This window comes from Ixodes scapularis, unplaced genomic scaffold, assembly GCF_016920785.2.
Source record: "Ixodes scapularis isolate PalLabHiFi unplaced genomic scaffold, ASM1692078v2 PGA_scaffold1__304_contigs__length_218370807, whole genome shotgun sequence".
Taxonomy (NCBI): domain Eukaryota; kingdom Metazoa; phylum Arthropoda; class Arachnida; order Ixodida; family Ixodidae; genus Ixodes; species Ixodes scapularis.
Window position 1 is genome coordinate 75498510 of NW_024609846.1, and position 20100 is coordinate 75518609.

Genomic DNA, 20100 nt, shown 5'->3' on the forward strand with positions numbered 1-20100 from the left:
AGAGCGCGGCTAGCGGAGCGATCGACATAATTCGTACGTCAAGCGCCGAGGGCCGGGAATTTGCCGTCCGAGCGGTCACACCCTGTCCGATCAAAACAGACTTGAGCGGCGCATTCGTTTCTTACATCGTTCTGCATGCTCATGATTGAAACGTCACGTGCACCTTATTTTCATCCATGAAAGGTTATTACGCTTCACCCTCACGGGCTTATTAACATACCTTTAACTAAAACAGTTTCTCGGTACCACCGCTGGGGCTTTTTTTCGGCCTCTGTATGGCGAAATCGGTCCTCACATAGCTGAATTACGTTTGTATAAATAACATACCAGACAAGTTGGTATATTTTCTTTTTTTTCATGAAACGCAATCCTTTCAAAGCAGTAAATTTTATGTATTCGGATGCCATACAGACTTGTGTTTTGTTTATTTCGGATGAACTGTAATCAATAGATACGCTGATCAGATTTTCATGAAGATATAGCAAGAAGACGATTTTCATCAGTCCCATGGCAGACTTAAAGTTGCAGCGCAAGCTTAAAAGGTCGGAGCATTTTCCCCAGAGAGCGTTGACGTCCGTTCTGACGGTGTATTTAACATGTAGATGCGTCATCGTGGAAATGTCGTTCCAGACTCTTGACAGGTATATGTCAAACTGCGTGTGCTAAGAACAAAGAAACAGCTACGCAATCCAGCATGAGAAAGCTATTTATTTGGTAGAACAGTCTTAGCTCCAAGTGGAAAAAAGTTAAACAATTAAAAAAGTAAAGGCCGCTACTTTTGCGACTATATAAAATTCGACTCTAGTCGCCATAGGCATTCACATCGTCGTTGAGAACTTGTACGCCGAATATGGGGTTGACCGGAACCACGCTGGTGTTGGGTGAGGTTTTACATTTTTGGAGGATCTGATGACATATTCTAATAAGGCATATGGTTCTATATATAAAGCTCAAAATATTTTCTATAAATATTTTCGAACTAAGCAATGCACTAGTGATTCTGTTCAGTGAAGTATCTATTTTTATTATTTTTCATAAGTAACAACATCACTGACTTTGTTACGTACATTCGAGGAAATAGGTTTAGAAAATTGATTTGTGGTAAATGAAAGTTCAGAATGCATAACTCTCAGATATAATAATGTATTTTTTGGACACCGCTACCTTTTCCCCAGCTGTCGGTGTCGTTCAGAATCTACAACATGTGACCCCTGCCCTCTTATGGAGATAACATTCAGGCTGTAAACAAAAACGCGCCAAAAAATACCTACCGCGAAAACTATTCCTTTCCTAATTATTTATGCTATACGTTTGCTAAAAATTAATGATATATTTTTAAATAGGCTGAAGGGATTATTTCTGTTATTTTTTTTTTAACACGGATAGGCCTGGCTTGAATAGAATGTGTTCCGATCAAAGAGACTTCCTTCCGCATTTCACCTAGCATTTCAAGACACTAGCGATCTTATATCTTTTTTTTTTTGTTTATCCTGACGCCATAAAAATGTTAATCGCGCAGTATATTTTGAAAATACATTTCGTGAAACTCCTTCGGGGATAGCAACCAGCCCATAGGTTTCTTTTATTTACCTGCGAGATCTTAACATAGACTCCGTGTGATGTTAGCTAAACTTACGAATTGTGTCTTTTGACATGTGTAGACATTTTCTCGTGCAAATCTTTATACCAATAGATACCGAGTTCAGGAATGGTGTTCTTCCCTCAACTTGGTCATAATTTAAGGCTTTATTCCATATTAAATTTAAACAACCGTATTCTTAATACAAACTATGTTTAAGATGTCATCTTTATAACATGAGACGTGGATCTGGTAACTAAGAACATCCAACAGCTTCGCAGTGGCGGTAATCGGTTACTGCGTTTTCCCATCGACCGTATCCCTGCTCCTAAATGTTACACTCTACGTTGTTTGTTTTTTCTTATAAAAAAACGTTTCCATATTATGTGTGGGTTTCCCGACGCACAAAAATAACCAAATATTTCATCAACGTCTTTTGTTTATTTATTATTACATTAATATATGACTTACGTTCGTTGAGCTGAAATACAGGTTAAAACAAACTGTTAAGGGTGACTTCACATGTATTGATTTCTGTGGGCATTATTTCCTGCAGTGTCTCTTGCGCTCTTCGGAAGCGCTGGTGCCCACAATCTTTTTTTTTTCAAGGACAAGTTGTTTTTTGTTTTTTTTTAGGGATAGACTCGGTGTGCACAAAATGTTTTCCGAGAAAAAGGTTTCCCCCCGAATTTCAACCAGCCTTTAAAAACGACACCGATCTTTTTTTTTTCTACTCTTTCCCAAGCACTAGAAAATCAATCGCACCGTAGATTTTGCATATACATTTTGTGAAACTGCTCGAAGACACCAGACAGCACTGGGGTCCTCCTTAGTCCCTTCGAGATCGGCTTAGCATCGGGTGAGTGTGCTGGGTTAAAGAGACACGTGCACAACTTTGAGGATTAACTTACGAATTGTACCTTTTGACAAGCGCAGACATTTTCTTTTCCATATCTTCATGTCAGTAAATACCGAGTTGAGGAAAGATGTTCTTGCCACCACTTGATCATAATTTAAGTTGTTGCACCAGATAAAAGTTATACACTTTATAACACCCGTGGATGCAGGAACTAAGAACATGCAACAGTTTCGCAGTGGTAGAAATCGGTTAATGCGCTAGCCCAATGACTGCATTACTCCCCCTTGATATGAAACTGTATGGTTATTTCTAAAAAAAACACGCTTCTTCTACTGCATAGGCATCTCGACGCGCACATCAATGAGCGAATAATTTATGAATGCCTTTTTTTATTTCATTTTTACACTAATAGATACAAAACAAACGCTGAAGGCAAACGGTTAAATAAACCTTTTAAGCTTGGCTTCAGTTGAATTGAATTTTGTGTGCTTCATTGCCTGCAGTGTGTGTGGCCTTCTTCGGCAGCGCTGCAGCCCACAATTGCCAGAACGGAACGAGACCCGCATCGGTAAACGTTCTTTCATTACACGTTTGGAAGCATTTTGAGGGGTTATTTATAAATGAAAGCAACGATTATGTGAGGTCCACTTTTGCTTTTGTAAATTTTTATGAAGCATTAAAATGAACGGAAATTCGTCCACGAATTAATACTTAATTTTGTAAATTAATAACACGCTATTCACACTGTGTAAGCAAGTTCCTGCGAATATTTGTTCCACTTTTTCTTACACTGCTTGTGATTTCTACAGGAGGTAAACCGAGAAGGCTGCGACTATTACTGCTGGAACTCTGGCACCAACTCATGGGACCAATTTTTCTTTGGGGACGGAGAAAAGTGCTTTGTGAGTAGCAAGCCTAATCTAGTTAGCACACTCACGTGCTGCCGCACCTGCAGGTCATAGGTTTTTCGTGTATGCCTTTCCGGTAAATAGTATAATTCCTTTCAATTTGCAAACATTTTCACTAAAGCGGTTTTAGGAAATTGCAAATGAGGAGGCACGTACGTGCTGCTCTCTTTCTTTAGTTTGTTTACTGCCAAGTTTAGGCCGAAATTTCAAATTTTTTGTATGATTTCCCGACCATAATAAACCTAAAGATGATATGGCAGTATTATATATATTGTTGCCCTGTGTGCCCTCTCCTGCCTTGGCTGCCAAATGGCAGCCGGCAGTATGTCTAAATAATATATAGGTTTAACACTTAATCTGAGGGTGGTGACTTTTCAATAACAAGAGACGCAAAGAAGTTACACATGACGAAAGTCTTATCTTCATCCACTAAGCCGAAACAAATTCATGGTAACTAGTCGTGTCCTAGAAATTAATTGAGATCACAGGCGGTGCGCTGCACGCCCCGCTGCGGAGGGTCGGTGCACAATCACTATGCAGCGAAACTAATCAATCCAGAAAGGTTCAGATATCACGCGGCAAAGTAATACTGTCAAGAAACGTGGAACTATGACATCCCATGTCTGATCTCACATAAACAAGTAACGCCATTAGGCGTCGTAGTGTTACGTGTTTTTACGTGATCTCAGAGTATCCCGCCCTCTGTAGCGGTTAAGGCTTCCCCCAAAATCTAGCAGGGAACCGTTTTATGTGACGCCGAAGCATAAGGTGAGGTTAGTTTCTCCGGTATATATATCAGCAAACATTCTGAGATAGCAGGAGAACGCTTTACACGACAGACCTGACGTCAAATGGCGACGCTAGTTTTCGTCGCTTAATTTAAGTGACTCAGTGTGTTTACGTAAAAGTATCACGTGACGTCACAGTGCCATATGATACCGTCATTTCCCGTGAAATCTTGCCAAGAGCGCTTACTGCTCTAATTTTCCGGGTAACGTCCCTCCATTAGTTTATTCATAAAAAACACAAGAGGGATCCGCTTCAAAACTTCGCGAATTAGGGATGTAACCGTAAAAAGACATGTTTCGAAAGGAGACGGACAACATTCTCGTGTCTCTTTTTGGAAATATCTTATTTTCTTAATCAACACCGCATAATCCTTTTCAACTACGCTTACATTGTGTTTTATTTATTTTTATGAATGACGTATGCCACCTAAATGATTTTGATAAAATTGGCAGGAAAAATCCAACACCATATGAAGTCGCATTAAAATCATGTCTCGTGGAGCGTTTTTACTACTAACTCTAATGCGTTATTTGTACCGTTAAGCGTAGCGGTTAATTTTGGGGTACATTCGGTTGAACAGTCTTAAAATAATGTGCTCTCATACTTTAAACTGTTCCGTTACCGAAAATTACTTCTCATGAATATTTTAAACTAATATGCACTTTTTTACTTTGTCATTTTCAGTACAACACTGGCGAAAAGGGAATTTGTCAAAACGGAGAATGTCATTTGACAAATAATTCAGGTGGGCCCAACGAGACTGATGACAATACTCCTGCGCCCACTGAAAAGCCCAAGCAAAAAAAGAAGAAAACTAAGAAGACTAAGAAACCTAAGCGCAAGTCAAGGAAAGATCAGTAGGAGAAATTCTCACTAGAAGGACTAAACCTAAACCAGGCTAAATAAAGTTGAGCACACTGACTTTTCGTACTGTGTACACTAGTGGTGCAAATAAATCAGTAGTTCCATGGATGCTATCCATTCTTGAAGCCGAACCAACTATCGATAGTGAGAAAATTACCGATAGTGATATCTATATATTTATCTATCGTATGTTGATTGCAGATAAGATCAACCGAAGGGTGGCTGGTCGAGATTTTATAAATAACTTATGTTGTTATATACTATTGCCTAGTGTCTTGTATAGACAAACCCACACTTAGTTTTGACCAGAAAAAAAGTTTCGGAGAGGAAAAACCGGAAAGCATGAAGAGGTGGACAGTTGCATTAACGCGCACTGATGGAGGGGGCACGTTTAAAGAAAAATAACTAAAACGATAAAATTAGAAGAGTTGTAATACTTTTTAAAAACACACTTTGGGTACAGCTTGCTTGTAGTATATGGAAGAATATTTATTTAAATTATATTCATTTTTCTAAGAGTTGCCAAACATGCCTGCTCGAAGGACAAATGGCAAAATTTGGAGACCTGTATCTCATGAAATAATTTAATCGTAATCATATACTCTTCAGATTGTATTTTACTTTGTGGACGCTATAGGGGCGCCACTGTGTGTAAAGAGCGCGGGGGGCGTTACCCCCTGTGAAAGAAAGCATAAAAGCAGCAGCGGGGACGCCGACCAAAGGAGAGAGAAGCGGGGCCTGGAGCGAAAGGTACACGCTGCGGCGGTGTCGACCAACGACCTTGTTAATACTAACTTCATGTTTACAATTTACTAATAAATGTAGCTTCACGTTTTCCGAAATCCTGGCTCCGTGTTGTTCCGCCGGGTTGGGCACGCAGCAAGGCAACTTTCCCACATGGCGCCCAACGTGTTTTGCTGCCCTCCTGTCAAAATGACGCGGGTCTGGGGTTTCATCGCTAGGTAAGATTTTTCAACCGTGGCGTTTCTCTTCGAAGTAGTGCACCGTGTCGGCGTTGCGTGTATTCACGACAGCGCGATTGCCCGTTGAATTGGAGCCGCAAAGCATTGCTTAATCACGCCAGCGACGCTTTGGGGGCGTGTTAATCTTGCGTTAGTCGAGTTACCGTCTGTTGCCGCACACCCTTTTTCTTGTCTGCTTTGCGTTTGTTTTTTTCCGCCATGTCTCCCACAGTACGGTCCGAGACGAAGGATGGCGAAAAGCCCGAAGCAAGCGGGAATCCCGGAACGAGCTCGGCGGATGCGCAAGCCGAACTGCTTTTGAAGGTGGCAGCCATGTGTGATGTGGTCACACAGCGCCTCGCCGTCCAGCATTCACGTGAGCCGGAGCTACACCCCCAGCTGACGGTGCCGGTCTACACTGGCTACGGCGACACCAAGTCAGTCGCTGACTTCTTGGGTGAGTTGGACACCTACAAAGCCGCCTCGGGCGCCTCGCAATCTCTCATTATTAAGAGAATACTTCCGCTTGCGCTACAGTCAAGTGCTGCGTGTTGGTTAAGGCTGCAAACCACATTCACGAGCATAGCGGAGTTTGAGCGGAGATTCCGAGATGAGTTCCTGCCCCCTGGTTACGAGTATCAAATTCTGAGAGAACTCGAGTCCCGAACGCAACATCCGAACGAAAACCTGGTTCAATATGTTCGCGCAATACAGGAACTCACAAGAAGGGCGAAACCTGATGCCCTCGAGTCGGAGAGTATAGCTCGGGTCATAAGGCAATGTCACCCAAAATACCACGCCTACTTACACGGCCGCACCTTTGGGACCCTTGAAGAGCTGGCCCGGCATGCCCGCGGCACAGAGGAGATCTTCCTCGCTAAGCAGAATTATCTGCCCCCGCCACTGCCAGAAAACTCTCTTGAACCCGCATGTGCTTGGACAGGCGCCGAGGCATACCCGACACAAAGACCTCCACGGGACGGGCATAAAATGGCCCATGAAAGCAGCCGGAGGCACTCCAGTACTGGTTCAATGCGGGGCCACTGGAGGATGTCCGAAGAGCGCCCTGGTGCAGGTGGCTCAGACAGGTATTCGGACCGCTGCCACAATTGTGGACAGCGCGGTCACTTCCAAAGAGAGTGCCCAAATGCATCGTCAATGCAGAATCAAACAAATGGCGGAAGGGCTGGAAGTGGCGAGAGGGATTATCAAGTCCCGGCCAACCCTCGAGAAGTAAGAGGCCGTGAAAATCCGGGCAGTAACAGAGAAACTCAGTCGGGAAACTATTACGGCCGGCGTCGCTGAATCCCAGATTACAGCCGACGACGGCAAATACGACAGCTTGGAACACACAAAGGGTTACGCTTGCTCCATCCGTATGTCGATTGCAGCCTATCGCAAAAATAATCGAACCGCGCATGACGATTACCTTGCTTGGTTTTTCTTTTGCCGCGCTTTTGGATACGGGGGCCGCTATCTCGCTTATTGGTGACGACGCACATGAGCTATGCAAATCTAAAAAAATAACGCTCCGTCCATCTGACACTCTTTTGCAGCTAGCTTCTGGTTTCGCAAAACCAGCGGGTGGAGCCGTTAGGCTCAAAATTTCGTTCCACGAAAAGACACGGCGTCAGCGCTTTCTTTATCTACCGGGGCTCGCCGTACCCGTAATCTTGGGCCGAGATTTTATTGCAGGCGAGAACATGACGCTTGATTTCCCTGGTGGAGGCTACCGACTAGGAAGCCAGACGGAGCTCACTCCGTTTACCAGGCGAGAGGACTGCATTACCGGCCCAACCCTCCCGACCCACTTCACAGCGACCCCAGCTTTCCTGCCTGCAGGCATTAACGCTGCACTACAGAAGTGCCCGGCCAATAACCTTCAAAAGATTAAGCTGGAGGACGTCCTGCGGCCGTTCTCTCCGATGTTCACGGAGCGCCCAGCAAAGACAGACATCCTGCTGCATCGGATTTAAACCGGTGACGCTCCGCCCTGGAGGTGCAATCCGCGCCCCATCAGCGTGCACAAAAGGGAACTCCTGGACACGGCACTCGAGGAGATGATTGACACCGGTGCAGTACGTGAGTCAAAGAGCCCTTGGGCGTTTCCTGTGGTCCTTGCTCCAAAAAAGGATGGAACCGCCAGGCTTTGTGTAGACTACAGACGCCTTAACGACGTGTCTGTACGGGACAGTTACCCTTTCCCTAGTATTTCCTCTGTAATGTACGCGCTCGGTAACGCGACTGTGTTTACAACGCTCGATTGCAGCCGCGGGTTCCTTCAGATCCAGATTCACCCGTTGGACGTGCAGAAAACGGCGTTCATCTGCCACAGAGGATTATTCGAGTTCACCCGTTTGCCGTTCGGTTTGTCAAACTCGCCAGCGAGTTTTCAACGTTTGATGGACGTTGTACTTGGCGACGCAAAGTACAACTTTGCAATGGCATACATGGATGACGTAGTTGTCTTCTCGCGCACGTTCGAAGAACACGTCGAGCACTTGAGAATAATACTCGAGCGAATGCGTAGCGCGGGTCTCACAATTCACCCGGGAAAGGTGCAGTTGGCCGCGCCAAAGATTAATCTCTCACGATCTTTCTCGAACGTGGACGAAGGGGCCGAAGCACCCGCCGAGGAGAGACGACACGCAGCCTGGTTGAGGGTGGACGATGACTGACCGGAGCAGTGTGTGCTCGACGGCGTTTATTGGGGAGGTGAACAATGTTGCCCGCCGAGGCTGGCGGCCACAGGCGGGCAGACCGGAGGGGGGCGCTACATACTTGTCACATCCCTCCCCCCCAGTTTGTTTCTCAAAAAACAAAATAACTAAATACACGACGCGCACGGCCGACACCAACTCGGCGTCTGGTCGTGCAAAGTCCTGGCCGGTCAATGATGAAGATCACCCAGGCGAGTAGCGGTCAGGTGGTCTCCGCTGCCGCGTACTCCGCCTGGGCACGGGAGTTGACGGGCCAGGTGTGGCAACGCCGGGCGCTGCCTGTCCCGGTCGCGCTCCACCCGGTGGAGCTGCAGGGACCGGATTGGGAGCGGCACCGGTCCAACTGGTGCCACAGGAGTGGCGACGCTTGTCGCCTCCGGGGTGGGTGGCGCTCCGCTGGCCACGACTGGTGCTGTTGGGCCCCCTGCAGGCTGGTCCTCTGAAGCGACGACCGAGGGTGGAAGCCAGGTCCCGAGGCGAGGCCTGACATGGTCGGCGTGCCGGTGCCAGGTGGTCCCGTCGGGCATGCGGACGAGCAGCGACGAGGCACTCGCTGGTGAAACCACACGCCCGGCAGACCAGGGTGGGCCAGGACGGAAGTTCCTGGCGTACACCGACGCTCCCGGCTCCGGCAAAGGCCCGGGACGGCACCCTCGGTCAGCAGCCAGCTTCTGCTTCTGCTTCAGCTGCTTCAGGAGCGCCGTGGACCGGAGGTCTGGATGCAAGACGTCCAGGGGGGTCTTGACCATCCGGCCCAGCAGAAGCTCGCAGGGGGCACGGCCAGTGACCTCATGCGGTGTGGTCCGGTACTGGAACAGTACCCGGGCCACCTGCGTCCGGAAATCCCCGGGCTGGCTCCTCTTGAGCTTGTTCTTGAGGGTCTGTACCACCCGCTCTGCTGCACCATTTGAAGCGGGGTGGTACGGCGGAACCAGCATCCGGCGGATCCCATTCCTCTGCAGCCAGTCGAGGTACTCGGCGCTAGCGAAAGCGGGACCATTGTCGGACACAATGATGTCCGGCAATCCCTGCGCCGCGAAGACCTGCCGCAGAGCCGCAATGGTCGCGCTTGCCGAGGGACTGGTGACTGGCAGTGCCTCCACCCACTTGGAGAAGGCGTCCACTACCACCAGGAAGTAGTGGCCCTTGAAGGGTCCCGCATAGTCCACATGCAAGCGGGACCACGGCCTCTGTGGGAACGGCCAGGGGGTGATTTCCACGTGGCGCGAGGCTCGCTGGTTCTCCTGGCAGACCTGGCAGCCTTGCACCTGGTGCACGATGTCCCGGTCCAAGCCAGGCCACCAAACGTGCGACCGTGCCACCATTTTTGTCTTTTCAATGCCAGGATGCCCCGCGTGCAGCAGCTGCAGCACCTTGGCCCGCAGACTTTGTGGAATCATCACCCTGGAACCCTACAGGAGGCAGCCTTGCTCCAAGCTCAGCTCGGCGGTCTTGTGGCTGAACGCCTGGTGACGCAGCTCCTCCCCTCGGGCAACCGCCTTGACCACCTGGGACAGCACCGGGTCCCGGCTGGTCGCCTGCGCCACCGCAGTCCTGGTGAGCACCCCCGGGTAGGCCCGCTCCAGCAGGAAAACGTCAGCTGGCTCAGGAACGGCAGCAGGCACCTCCGGCAGGGGCAGGCGGCTCAGGGCGTCGGCAGGTCCCAGGTCCTTCCCAGGGCGGTAGACCAGCTTGTACCTGTTGGCTGCCAGCGTCAAGGCCCAGCGTACCACACGAGGCGAGGCTTGCACTGGGACCGCCTTGTCAGGTCCCAGCAGCCCCAGCAGCGGCTTGTGGTCCGTGACTGCCTCGAACTGCCGGCCCCACAGGTACTGATGGAAGCGCTGGACCCCGAAGAGGAGGGCCAAGCCTTCCTTGTCGAGCTGGCTGTAGCGTTGCTCCGCCGCATGTAGTCGACGAGAAGCAAACGCCACAGGGCGTTCCTGACCATCCTGACCCCGGTGCGACAGGACGGCTCCTACCCCGTACGGCGACGCATCCACGGTGAGGACTACAGGCTTGGCCGGGTCGAAGTGCACCAGCACTGGAGCCTTAACGACCAGCTCCTTGCTGCGCTGGAAGGCCAAGTCCTGCTCCTTCTTCCTGGCCCACTGCTGCCCATCACGAAGCAGGCGATGCAGCGGCTCCAGATGCGTCGACAGGTTGGGCAGGAACCTCCTGTAGAAGTTGATGAGGCCGAGGTAGCTCTGAAGCTCCTTCTTGCTCTTGGGCTTCGGCGCCTTAAGCACGGCCTCAATCTTGCGGGGTGCCGGGGCCAGGCCAGCCTGGGAGATGATGTGTCCCAGATACTCCACGCTGGGGGTCAGGAACACGCACTTGTCCAGCCTCAGCTTGAGACCGGCGTCCTGCAATCGTGCTAGGACCTTGCGCAGGTTCTGCAGGTGGTCCCCGTCGTCGGTACCGGTAACCAGGATGTCGTCCAAGTACACCGCCACGTGCCTCATGCCCCTGAAGAGGTTGTCCATCTCTCTCTGGAAGATGGCTGGGGCTGAGGCCACGCCGAACGGTAGGCGCGTGTACTGGAAGAGTCCCATAGTAGTCGAAATGGTGACATACTTCCGGGCGGCATCCTGGAGCACCAGCTGCTGGTAGGCATCTCGGAGGTCGAGCTTGGTGAACTTCTGTCCCCCGGACAGAGCTGACCAGAGATCTTCTACCCGTGGCAGCGGGTACTTTTCGACGGTAGCGACGGGGTTGATGGTGACCTTGAAGTCCCCGCAGATCCTGACGCGGCCGTCTCGCTTGAGGACTGGAACAATCGGTGCAGCCCACTCGGAAGACTTGACGGGCACCAGGATTCCCTCTCGCTGCAGCCGTTGCAGCTCCTGGGTGACCCCGTCCTTCAGGGCGAACGGCAGCGGACGCGGCTTGAAGAACCGAGGCCGGGCTCCCTCGGGAACATGGATGCCGACCGTCGTGCCGGCGAAGGTGCCCACCCCTGGCTGGAACAGGGACTGGAAGTCGGTCAGGAGGCTTGGGACGTCTTGCACCACGTGCAGCGCAGCTTCTTGGTACTCCGGCAGCCGAACACCCAGCGAGTGAATCCAGTTCCGGCCCAGCAGCGTCGGCGACGACCCCTTGGTTAAGTAAAGGGGAAGGATTGCCTCCCTGTCGCCAAGGCGAACGCTGACTTGGGCCCGACCCTGGACCTGGGAAAGCTGCCCGGAGTAGCTGCGCAGCATGACGTCCGACGCCTCTATGGACACGCCGGGGAAGGTCCGCTTGAACAGCTTCCCGGGCATGACCGACACGCTGGCCCCCGTGTCCAGCTCCATGGTGATGGGGTGACCGCAGATTTCGACGGACACCAAGTATGGTGGCACAGATGATGGAAGTCTGTTGGTGTGCCACACGTCGAAAATCTGCGGGTCCTCGGCCACTACGTGGACCCTGGCTGACGACGAACCCGGGCCTGGTGCCGCTCGTCCCCGCCGCGTTTTCTTGCGACGGCCACCCTGGCCGCGGGCTTGGCTGGAACCCGGGCTTGAACCAGGCTGCTGCTGCTGCTGCTGGCCGCCGCTCGTCCTCCCCCCTCGGCAGACACGTGCGAGGTGCCCAGTTCTCCCGCACGTGAAGCATTGTGCTTGGACGAACTGGCACTGTGAGGGGGAGTGGGCAGCACCGCAGCGGCTGCAGGCACCGCTCCTCGCCGCCATCTTGTTCACCGCCGCTTCCGTCGACGGTGAGCCGGCCGCACGCGCTATCTCGCTGGCGTCTTTCGCTGCTGCCTCCATCGCCAGCGCTGCCTTCACCGCGTCGTCCAGCGAGGGGTCGGGGAGCTCCAGGAGTCTCGTCTGCATGGCGGAGTTGTTGATGCCGCAGACGAACCGGTCCCGGAGTAGCGAGTCCAACTGGTCGCCGAAGTCGCAGGTACTCGCTAACCCTCGTAGCGCAGCGACGAACTGCCCGAGGGTCTCCCCGTCCTGGCGGCTCCGGTTGTTGAAGCGGAACCGCTCCATCAGCGTGGACGGCGCCGGGCTGAAGTGCGAGCGCAGCGTGGCGAGCAGCTCACCCAGCGTTTTGACGTGCGGCGTGGCCGGCTTGAGGAGGTCGAGCAGGAGGCTGAAGACGCGGGTCCCGCAGCTGGCCAGGAAGATGTCCCGTTGTTTCCCCTCGGGCGTGTCGTTCGCCCGGAAGAACACGTGGACCTGTTCTTCGTAGACCGGCCAGGCGGACCCATCTCCCTCGAACGGCTCGAGCCTCCCGTACAGCGGCATGGCGACAGGAGCGGGGCGCGGTGTTCCGACTCTCTCGGCGGCGTGGGCCGAACCGTGCACGTTGTTAGCCTCCAGTGCCACGGTTCCTCGTCGCCAGTCTCACGATCTTTCTCGAACGTGGACGAAGGGGCCGAAGCACCCGCCGAGGAGAGACGACACGCAGCCTGGTTGAGGGTGGACGATGACTGATCGGAGCAGTGTGTGCTCGACGGCGTTTATTGGGGAGGTGAACAATGTTGCCCGCCGAGGCTGGCGGCCACAGGCGGGCAGACCGGAGGGGGGCGCTACATACTTGTCACATAATCTTCTTGGTTTCGTGGTTGACAATGGCACACTCCGTCCTAACGAGGAGAAGGTTCGCGCGCTAACGGAGTATCCGTGCCCACATGACGTGAAAAGCCTGCAGAGGTATCTTGGTATGATTGCATTTTACAGGGATTTTATTCCCTACTGTTCCGAGATATCTCAGCCACTCAATCACCTCCTTCGAAAGGGCATCAAGTGGCACTGGAACGTTGAACAACAGAGTGCATTCATTGCCCTCTCGGGGGCAGTGACTGAAAATGCTTGTCTGCATCTTCCTGATTTAAACCAACCTTTCGTTTTGCAGACAGATGCAAGCGATATCGGCGTGGGTGCTGTTCTGCTGCAGGAGCATGACTGTGTGCTTCGGCCAGTTGCCTTCGCAAGTCAGACACTTACTCCCGCCCAGCGGAACTACAGTGTGGCGGAAAGGGAATGTTTGGCCATAGTATATGCGTTAAAGCGGTTTGACATGTACTTAGACGGCGCAACATTCCAAATTCAGTGTGATCACTTAGCACTTTCATGGCTGAAAAGGCTTCAGAACCCTGCCGGTCGGCTTGCTCGTTGGGCGCTTATGCTACAGCGATACGACTACACTATCGTGTACAGACCCGGTGCAACAAACAAAATTGCTGATGCTCTTTCCCGCGCCCCCCTCCCTGAGGAGCACACGCAGGAAGGTCCGGGCCTGGTTGCTGTCGCCATCACAACGCAGGAATCACCTGAATCACGGTGGGGAGCACTGATCACAAGAGAGGAACTTCTCAAGGCTCAGCAGGACGACGGGCTGTGTCAGCGGGTGACCGCCTGGCTGGCAATAACGAGCACGGTTAATGCAGCGAGTGACGAGCAATTCGACTCGTACTTGCTGAGCAGCGACGGGCTCCTGTTGCGCTACATCCCTCAAGCTGATGACGACCCGAGCAGCTCGGCGTTCCGTTCTGTGATACCTAGAAAGTTACGTAAGTCTTTCATCACATACATGCACAACTAAGCACTAGCCGGACACAGTAGTGGGAGCAAAACGTATGATAAGTTGTCCCAAATTGTGACCTGGCCCGGCATGCGGCAAGATGTACTGAGGTATGCGCGTAGTTGCCCGTCATGCCAGAAAGCGAAGCCACGTGGTGGTCAACCCCCAGGCCTCATGCAACCGATCGTAAGCCAGAGCTCTTGGCAGATCTGTTGTTGTGACGTCATGGGCCCATTCCCGCGCAGTCCTCGCGGAAATCAGTACTTGTTCGTCGTAACGGATCATTTCACGAAATGGGTTGAGCTGTTCCCTTTGCGCAAACTGGACTCGCAGAAAATCTGGGATTGTCTGCTGCAAACATTCGCGCGCTTCGGATTCCCGACGAGTTTGATTTCAGACAACGCTTCTTATTTCACTAGCAAGGTGTTCGTGGATGCGTGTGCGGTGCTGGGAATTGAGCATAAACGTACATCACCGTATCACCCGCAAGCTAACATCACTGAAAGGGTGAACCGGAACCTTAAGATGATGCTCGTTGCGCATACCGATCGCCACAAGGACTGGGACGCGAAGCTCCCAGAAATGGCCTTCGCCACTCACACCACGGTTAACCGGTCGACCGGTCTCAGCCCTGCCCAGCTAAATTTTGGCAAAGAACTTGCCTTCCCGCTTTCGAACGCTCTTCGCTCAACAGAACCCACGTCGCAATACCGCAGCTACTCGAAGTTTGCAGACGACCTTCGCAAGCGCTTCTCGGACAACCTCAGAGAAGCTCGGGAGAGCCTCGACGTCGCCAGACTGCAGCAGTCCGAGCAGTACAACCAGGGACGCCGAAACCTGCAGTTTGAGGTGGGAGACCTCGTGCTCAGGCGCACTCATCCCCTGAGTGATGCAACAAGGGGATTCACGGCCTCACTGGCAAACAGGTGGGAGGGTCCATTCCGTGTTGGCAAAAAGCTGTCCCCGCTCACATACACACTTATTTGCTGCTCCAGTGGTCAATCCACAGGACCCATTCATGTTACCGACCTAAAGTTATTCCACAGCCAAGAAGATTTCTCGCAGGATCCAGCAGATGGCAGCAGCAGTCGGGTCCCTGATTCCCCCTCCCCGCCACCCCGGCGGTCCAATCTGCGACGTCGGTAACAGCTAACAGGGAGATCACGAAGCGACTAACAAAAACATTTGTTTTTCACCCTTAAAATGTTGAACGTTCTCCAGTTCATACCCCATCAATATGTTCTCCTTTTGAATTGGGGGGGGGGGGGGGGGCAGTATATCCCACCTGAGAGCACTTATCGACTTTTATTTTCAGGGGCCACGCGCGGCACGCCTAATGTTGCGCTCATCGGGCTGTTTCTTATTTTTATGAAGATGGAGAGAGGGTGGCGATCTCATCACCGCGGCCGTCGCAGCCATATCAGCCACCACGGCCACCAGGGCCGGGGGACCCATTCGAGGTGGCGACCACGGTCACCCAGGCCACAAGGACAGGGGCCGGGGCCATCACGACGAGATCAGGGCAACGCGGACTTCCACATCCTCTGCCGCCGCTGCCGGCGACGGCCACAAGCCACCGTGACAACATGGATGGTGCAGACCGACGGTGGACCGGTCGGCTGGGCATCCCGGCAAGCCTGGGAAGAACAACCACGCCCAGAACGCGGGGAGGCGCACGTCATCGTCCCCGAGCCTTTCAGGGGACTGACACTGGAGGACCGCCACCCCAACGATCCAGCGGCGCAATACACCGCAGAGGAACGGAGGCTCCTCTGTCCGCTGTGCGGAGTCCCGGAGCTCGCTCGAGAAACACACCGAGCGGGGCTCCTACACGTGACCCGGGAAGCTGCCGACCGCGCTGCGAGGCTCCAGAGCCACGACGAGCTGCAGAGGGCCATCGACGTCGTACGAAGGCAACGTCCTCAACTTCTGAGGTCAAACGACCAGGACGAGCACGTCATCGACATGCCTGACTTTTGAGGGGGGGATTTTGTGGACGCTATAGGGGCGCCACTGTGTGTAAAGAGCGCGGGGGGCGTTACCCCCTGTGAAAGAAAGCATAAAAGCAGCAGCGGGGACGCCGACCAAAGGAGAGAGAAGCGGGGCCTGGAGCGAAAGGTACACGCTGCGGCGGTGTCGACCAACGACCTTGTTAATACTAACTTCATGTTTACAATTTACTAATAAATGTAGCTTCACGTTTTCCGAAATCCTGGCTCCGTGTTGTTCCGCCGGGTTGGGCACGCAGCAAGGCAACTTTCCCACAACTTATATATGCCTATTATTTTTAAAAAATTTATAAGGTATCTGAGTTATACGATAGTTGGTATATATTTAGGCAAACATGGCTTAAAACTCAAACAACGAAAACTTCCGATGAGAATAATAAAAACAAAAAAAGCACCAGCTTTGATTATTTTAGAGTTTAGGTACCCCTTCTTGGTTTCTTTGGGCAGTCGTTTCTGCCTTACCCTAAGCAGTGCCCTATACGAGAAGTGAGTCTGAGTTCCAGTTTCATGAACTAACACACATATTTTAGATATTTTTATTGAGATGAGGCCACTGATAACTATAGCGATCGTTCACACAGTAAAAGTGAGGAGAAACTGCTGTGTACAAAGAGGTGTCATAATACGAACTAGTGACCCGAGAAAAGATCCTGCAGCCATCGGCCATTGGGAACATTGTTTATTTGCGTTTTTTACGACACTATATGCTCCTCTCTCTTCCCCCCTACCTCCATCTCTTTCTCTCTCTTATGTATCCCTGACTTAAATCTAAAATAGAAACATATTTAAGTATTTCCTTTCTGTGTGATAGTGTTTTGTAGCTAGCAAGAATCATCTCCTCGCGAAGATTACGATTATGGCGCAATAGTTGACGAAAGAAGCAGGCGACACTCGTCACTACCTCTGGAAAAACAGCCGATACAACCTTTTTTCGCATTTCCGCGCTTTCTGTCAAGGATGAGGGGGTTCGCTTTAACCAGCAAAATATGGCCGGCAATGCCGGTTTACTGAGCAGTCGTATTTGTCGCCATCCCACTCGCGGCTGTCGCAGGCGATAATGTCAGGCGCAAACAAGCACACCGACACAGAGCAGAGCCCCAAAATACTCGAACCCCACCTAAATACAATAGAGCGTAAACACTGTCGCCATGTTAACCTAGAAAGGGTTAATATGGCGACAGTGCTTACGCTCTAGGTAAGGAAAAGCATGGCGTGTGGTATGAGCCGGATACTCAGACGGGGTGCAAGGTGAGCCCTGAGAACGTGTCTGCTGCCCTAGAGTACTTCACGAAAGGCGAGCTAGAATGTTCGCGCCAAGGTGCCAATAAGGACGACGTGAATAAAATATATAACGCCATCTGAATAAGATATACGAAAGGTGTGTCTCAGTTTGCTGAAACTGAAACTTTACTTCTCGTGTAGGGCATTGCTAAGTGGAGGCTATGAAAAAGGACCCTAATTTGGAGTCTTGTGTTTTCTTTCTCAATCAAATAATGCAACCTGATTTTAATAGAAATGAATGCCGAAATAGAGTACTATGACAGTAAACCAAAAATTAAAACAAAAAATCAGTTTGTTTGTTTTTTGCATTGAAAGTTTTTGCGGGTTGATTTTTGGCCCAATATTGCTTAAATTTATTCCGACTGATATACCTTATATTTTATCTAATAGCCATATATAAGTAAAACACTATCTGAAAATTATATGATGGTGATTAACTTATTTCATGAGATACAGGCCTCCAACTTTTTGCCATTTTTCGTTCCAGCAAGCCAGTATGGCAATTTTTACAAAGAAATATAACTTAAATAAATCTTATTACTATATACAACAAGCAAGCTGTCCCCAAAGTTCGTTTTTTAAAAAGTATTAGAATTCTTCAATGTTTATCGTTTTGGTTATTCACTCTCAAACGTGCCCCCTCCATCAGTGCGCGTTAATGCAACTCTCCACCTCTTCATGCCTTACGATTTCTCCAGCCCGGAATTTGTTTTCTGGTAAAAAAGATAAGCGTGGATTTATTTATTCCAGACACTAGACAATAGCATATAAAACATATATGTTTATTTAAAAATATCGACCAGAAACCCTTTGCTCGATCCTATCTGAAATCACCTACCGAATGCATTTTTCGACGGTCACGTATCGTGAAACTATCGATTTTATACTAAAGATTGACAACCGCAAAGTGATCTATAGTATTTCATTATGTGAAGAAGAACCTCAAAAGTACATCCTGGAAATGTTGCCAAGCTCGGAAAAAAACGCAACAGCATGCACTTGTGTACTTCGTCATACTTATCGAGGAACAATCTAAAGCCGATAGTACAGCGATAGAAACTCTCCTTTAAAACAGTTGGCAATAAAAGTCTGCAAACTTGTCCAATAGAGAAACGTTTTGAAAAACTGCCGTTGAAAAACTACGAAACAAATGTATTGATAGTGAAATATCGTTACTTTTCTTACTATGTCGTTGAAGCTTTTTTTGTTTTTCTTAGATTGTCTCTTGTGAATTTCCTACTCATATATTTATAGCCAGAGTTCAATTAGGAAATTGAAAATATTTTGTCGACTTTGGTAAGTAAACTACGCGTCGCAGAAATCCGAAACCCTATTTATATATGTTGCTATGCAAGGCGATAAAATGCGAAATTATGAAGAAATAACATTACTTGGACAAAAATATGTGTGGTGTTTCTGTCGTCTGAACAGATTTCGAGAATGTGCACAATAGTAGCTTCAAGATTTACAGACCCTTTTCGCTCATATATTTTTTCATTGCCAAAAATACCTTTACTCAAATAAAAGGAAAGTTTATTTTCTATATTTTATTTTTGATATACGGCATACTCTCCCTCCTCCGACCCTCCCCCCCCCCCCCCCCCCCCCCCCGAAAAAAGGATAAATAAATAAATAAATATATATACAGTGTTTCTTTACCGACAAAATAAGCTACGCATTGCTGTCCGAACCAGATGCCGAAGTTTCGAAACTAACCGTTGTCTTTTCATACGAAATAAGTGATTTTTGGAAATTTTCAATGGCAAAATATCGGCCGACGAAACCTTGTTCATAAGATCACACCTACATGTGTACGAGGTTCTAAAGTATTTTTTTTTGTTAAGTAAACATTTGGTCGGTCGCTTTACTTATGAAGTTTAAAAAAATTGTTCACCATGCTCGGTCTCATTTCGACAGTCACTTCGGTTATTTATTGTTTATAATTAGATAACCAGTGCCATCCACTTAATTTATTTTAACACAAAGGTTGGAACTCGCCGCGTAAGAAATTGCCATAGACACCTAACAGTAGAAAGTTTTAAACTAGGGTGCACAATCAAATAACGTCGTTTCTACTTGCAAATCTAACACGCGGTTTGAGTTGTGTGCATGTGCAGTGAGTGCGACGTTTTTTTTTTCTTTTTTAAGTACTTTGTTTTAATTTTTGACAGTATCTGAAAACCGCAATATTTGACGGCGAAAAAAAAAAGCCGTCTGTATATAGATTACCTTAGTCGATGGGATTGCCGATGGCAAATACCTTTGGTGGCTGATGACGCCGAGATACACGAAGCGAATCGGTGTAAACTAATAAATATTTGTTCACACAGGTCCGTGATACGGTGTCTAGCCCTTGAATTGAGCCAAACTTTTCAATGTATTTCTCCTCCTGTGCCCTTTAATTTTATTTAGCCAATTTTATGGAAGACATATGCACTATTTTCCTAGAGCGAATATCGCGAAATGCTGTTTATAAGTACTCCAGCAGGGTTGATAATTTAGAAAATGTTTTCCTCGGCCTGTCAAAGCATGCTCGAGTATTGAATTATTAAAACGAGGCCGGTACGGTATTACTTGCATATAAATTATCTGCGTCATTACACGATATGTTT

At 49.7% G+C, this 20100-nt stretch overlaps 1 protein-coding gene across 1 annotated transcript; it reads left to right on the top strand.

The window, feature by feature from the left end:
• The first annotated feature begins 822 nt into the window (after positions 1–822).
• LOC120840185 lies at positions 823–5105 on the top strand. Its single transcript, XM_042290790.1, has 4 exons — positions 823–881; positions 2942–3006; positions 3248–3340; positions 4820–5105. The coding sequence occupies exons 1-4, from the start codon at positions 851–853 to the stop codon at positions 4994–4996; spliced, it is 366 nt and encodes a 121-aa protein (XP_042146724.1). The 5' UTR covers positions 823–850; the 3' UTR covers positions 4997–5105.
• The last annotated feature ends 14995 nt before the right edge of the window (positions 5106–20100 follow it).

Coding starts and splice junctions, on each gene's coding strand:
- LOC120840185 (XM_042290790.1), top strand. CDS start 851: ATGGGGTTGACCGGAACCACGCTGGTGTTGG. Junction 3,007..3,247: donor ACGGAACGAGACCCGCATCG/GTAAACGTTCTT, acceptor TGATTTCTACAG/GAGGTAAACCGAGAAGGCTG. Junction 3,341..4,819: donor GGGACGGAGAAAAGTGCTTT/GTGAGTAGCAAG, acceptor TGTCATTTTCAG/TACAACACTGGCGAAAAGGG.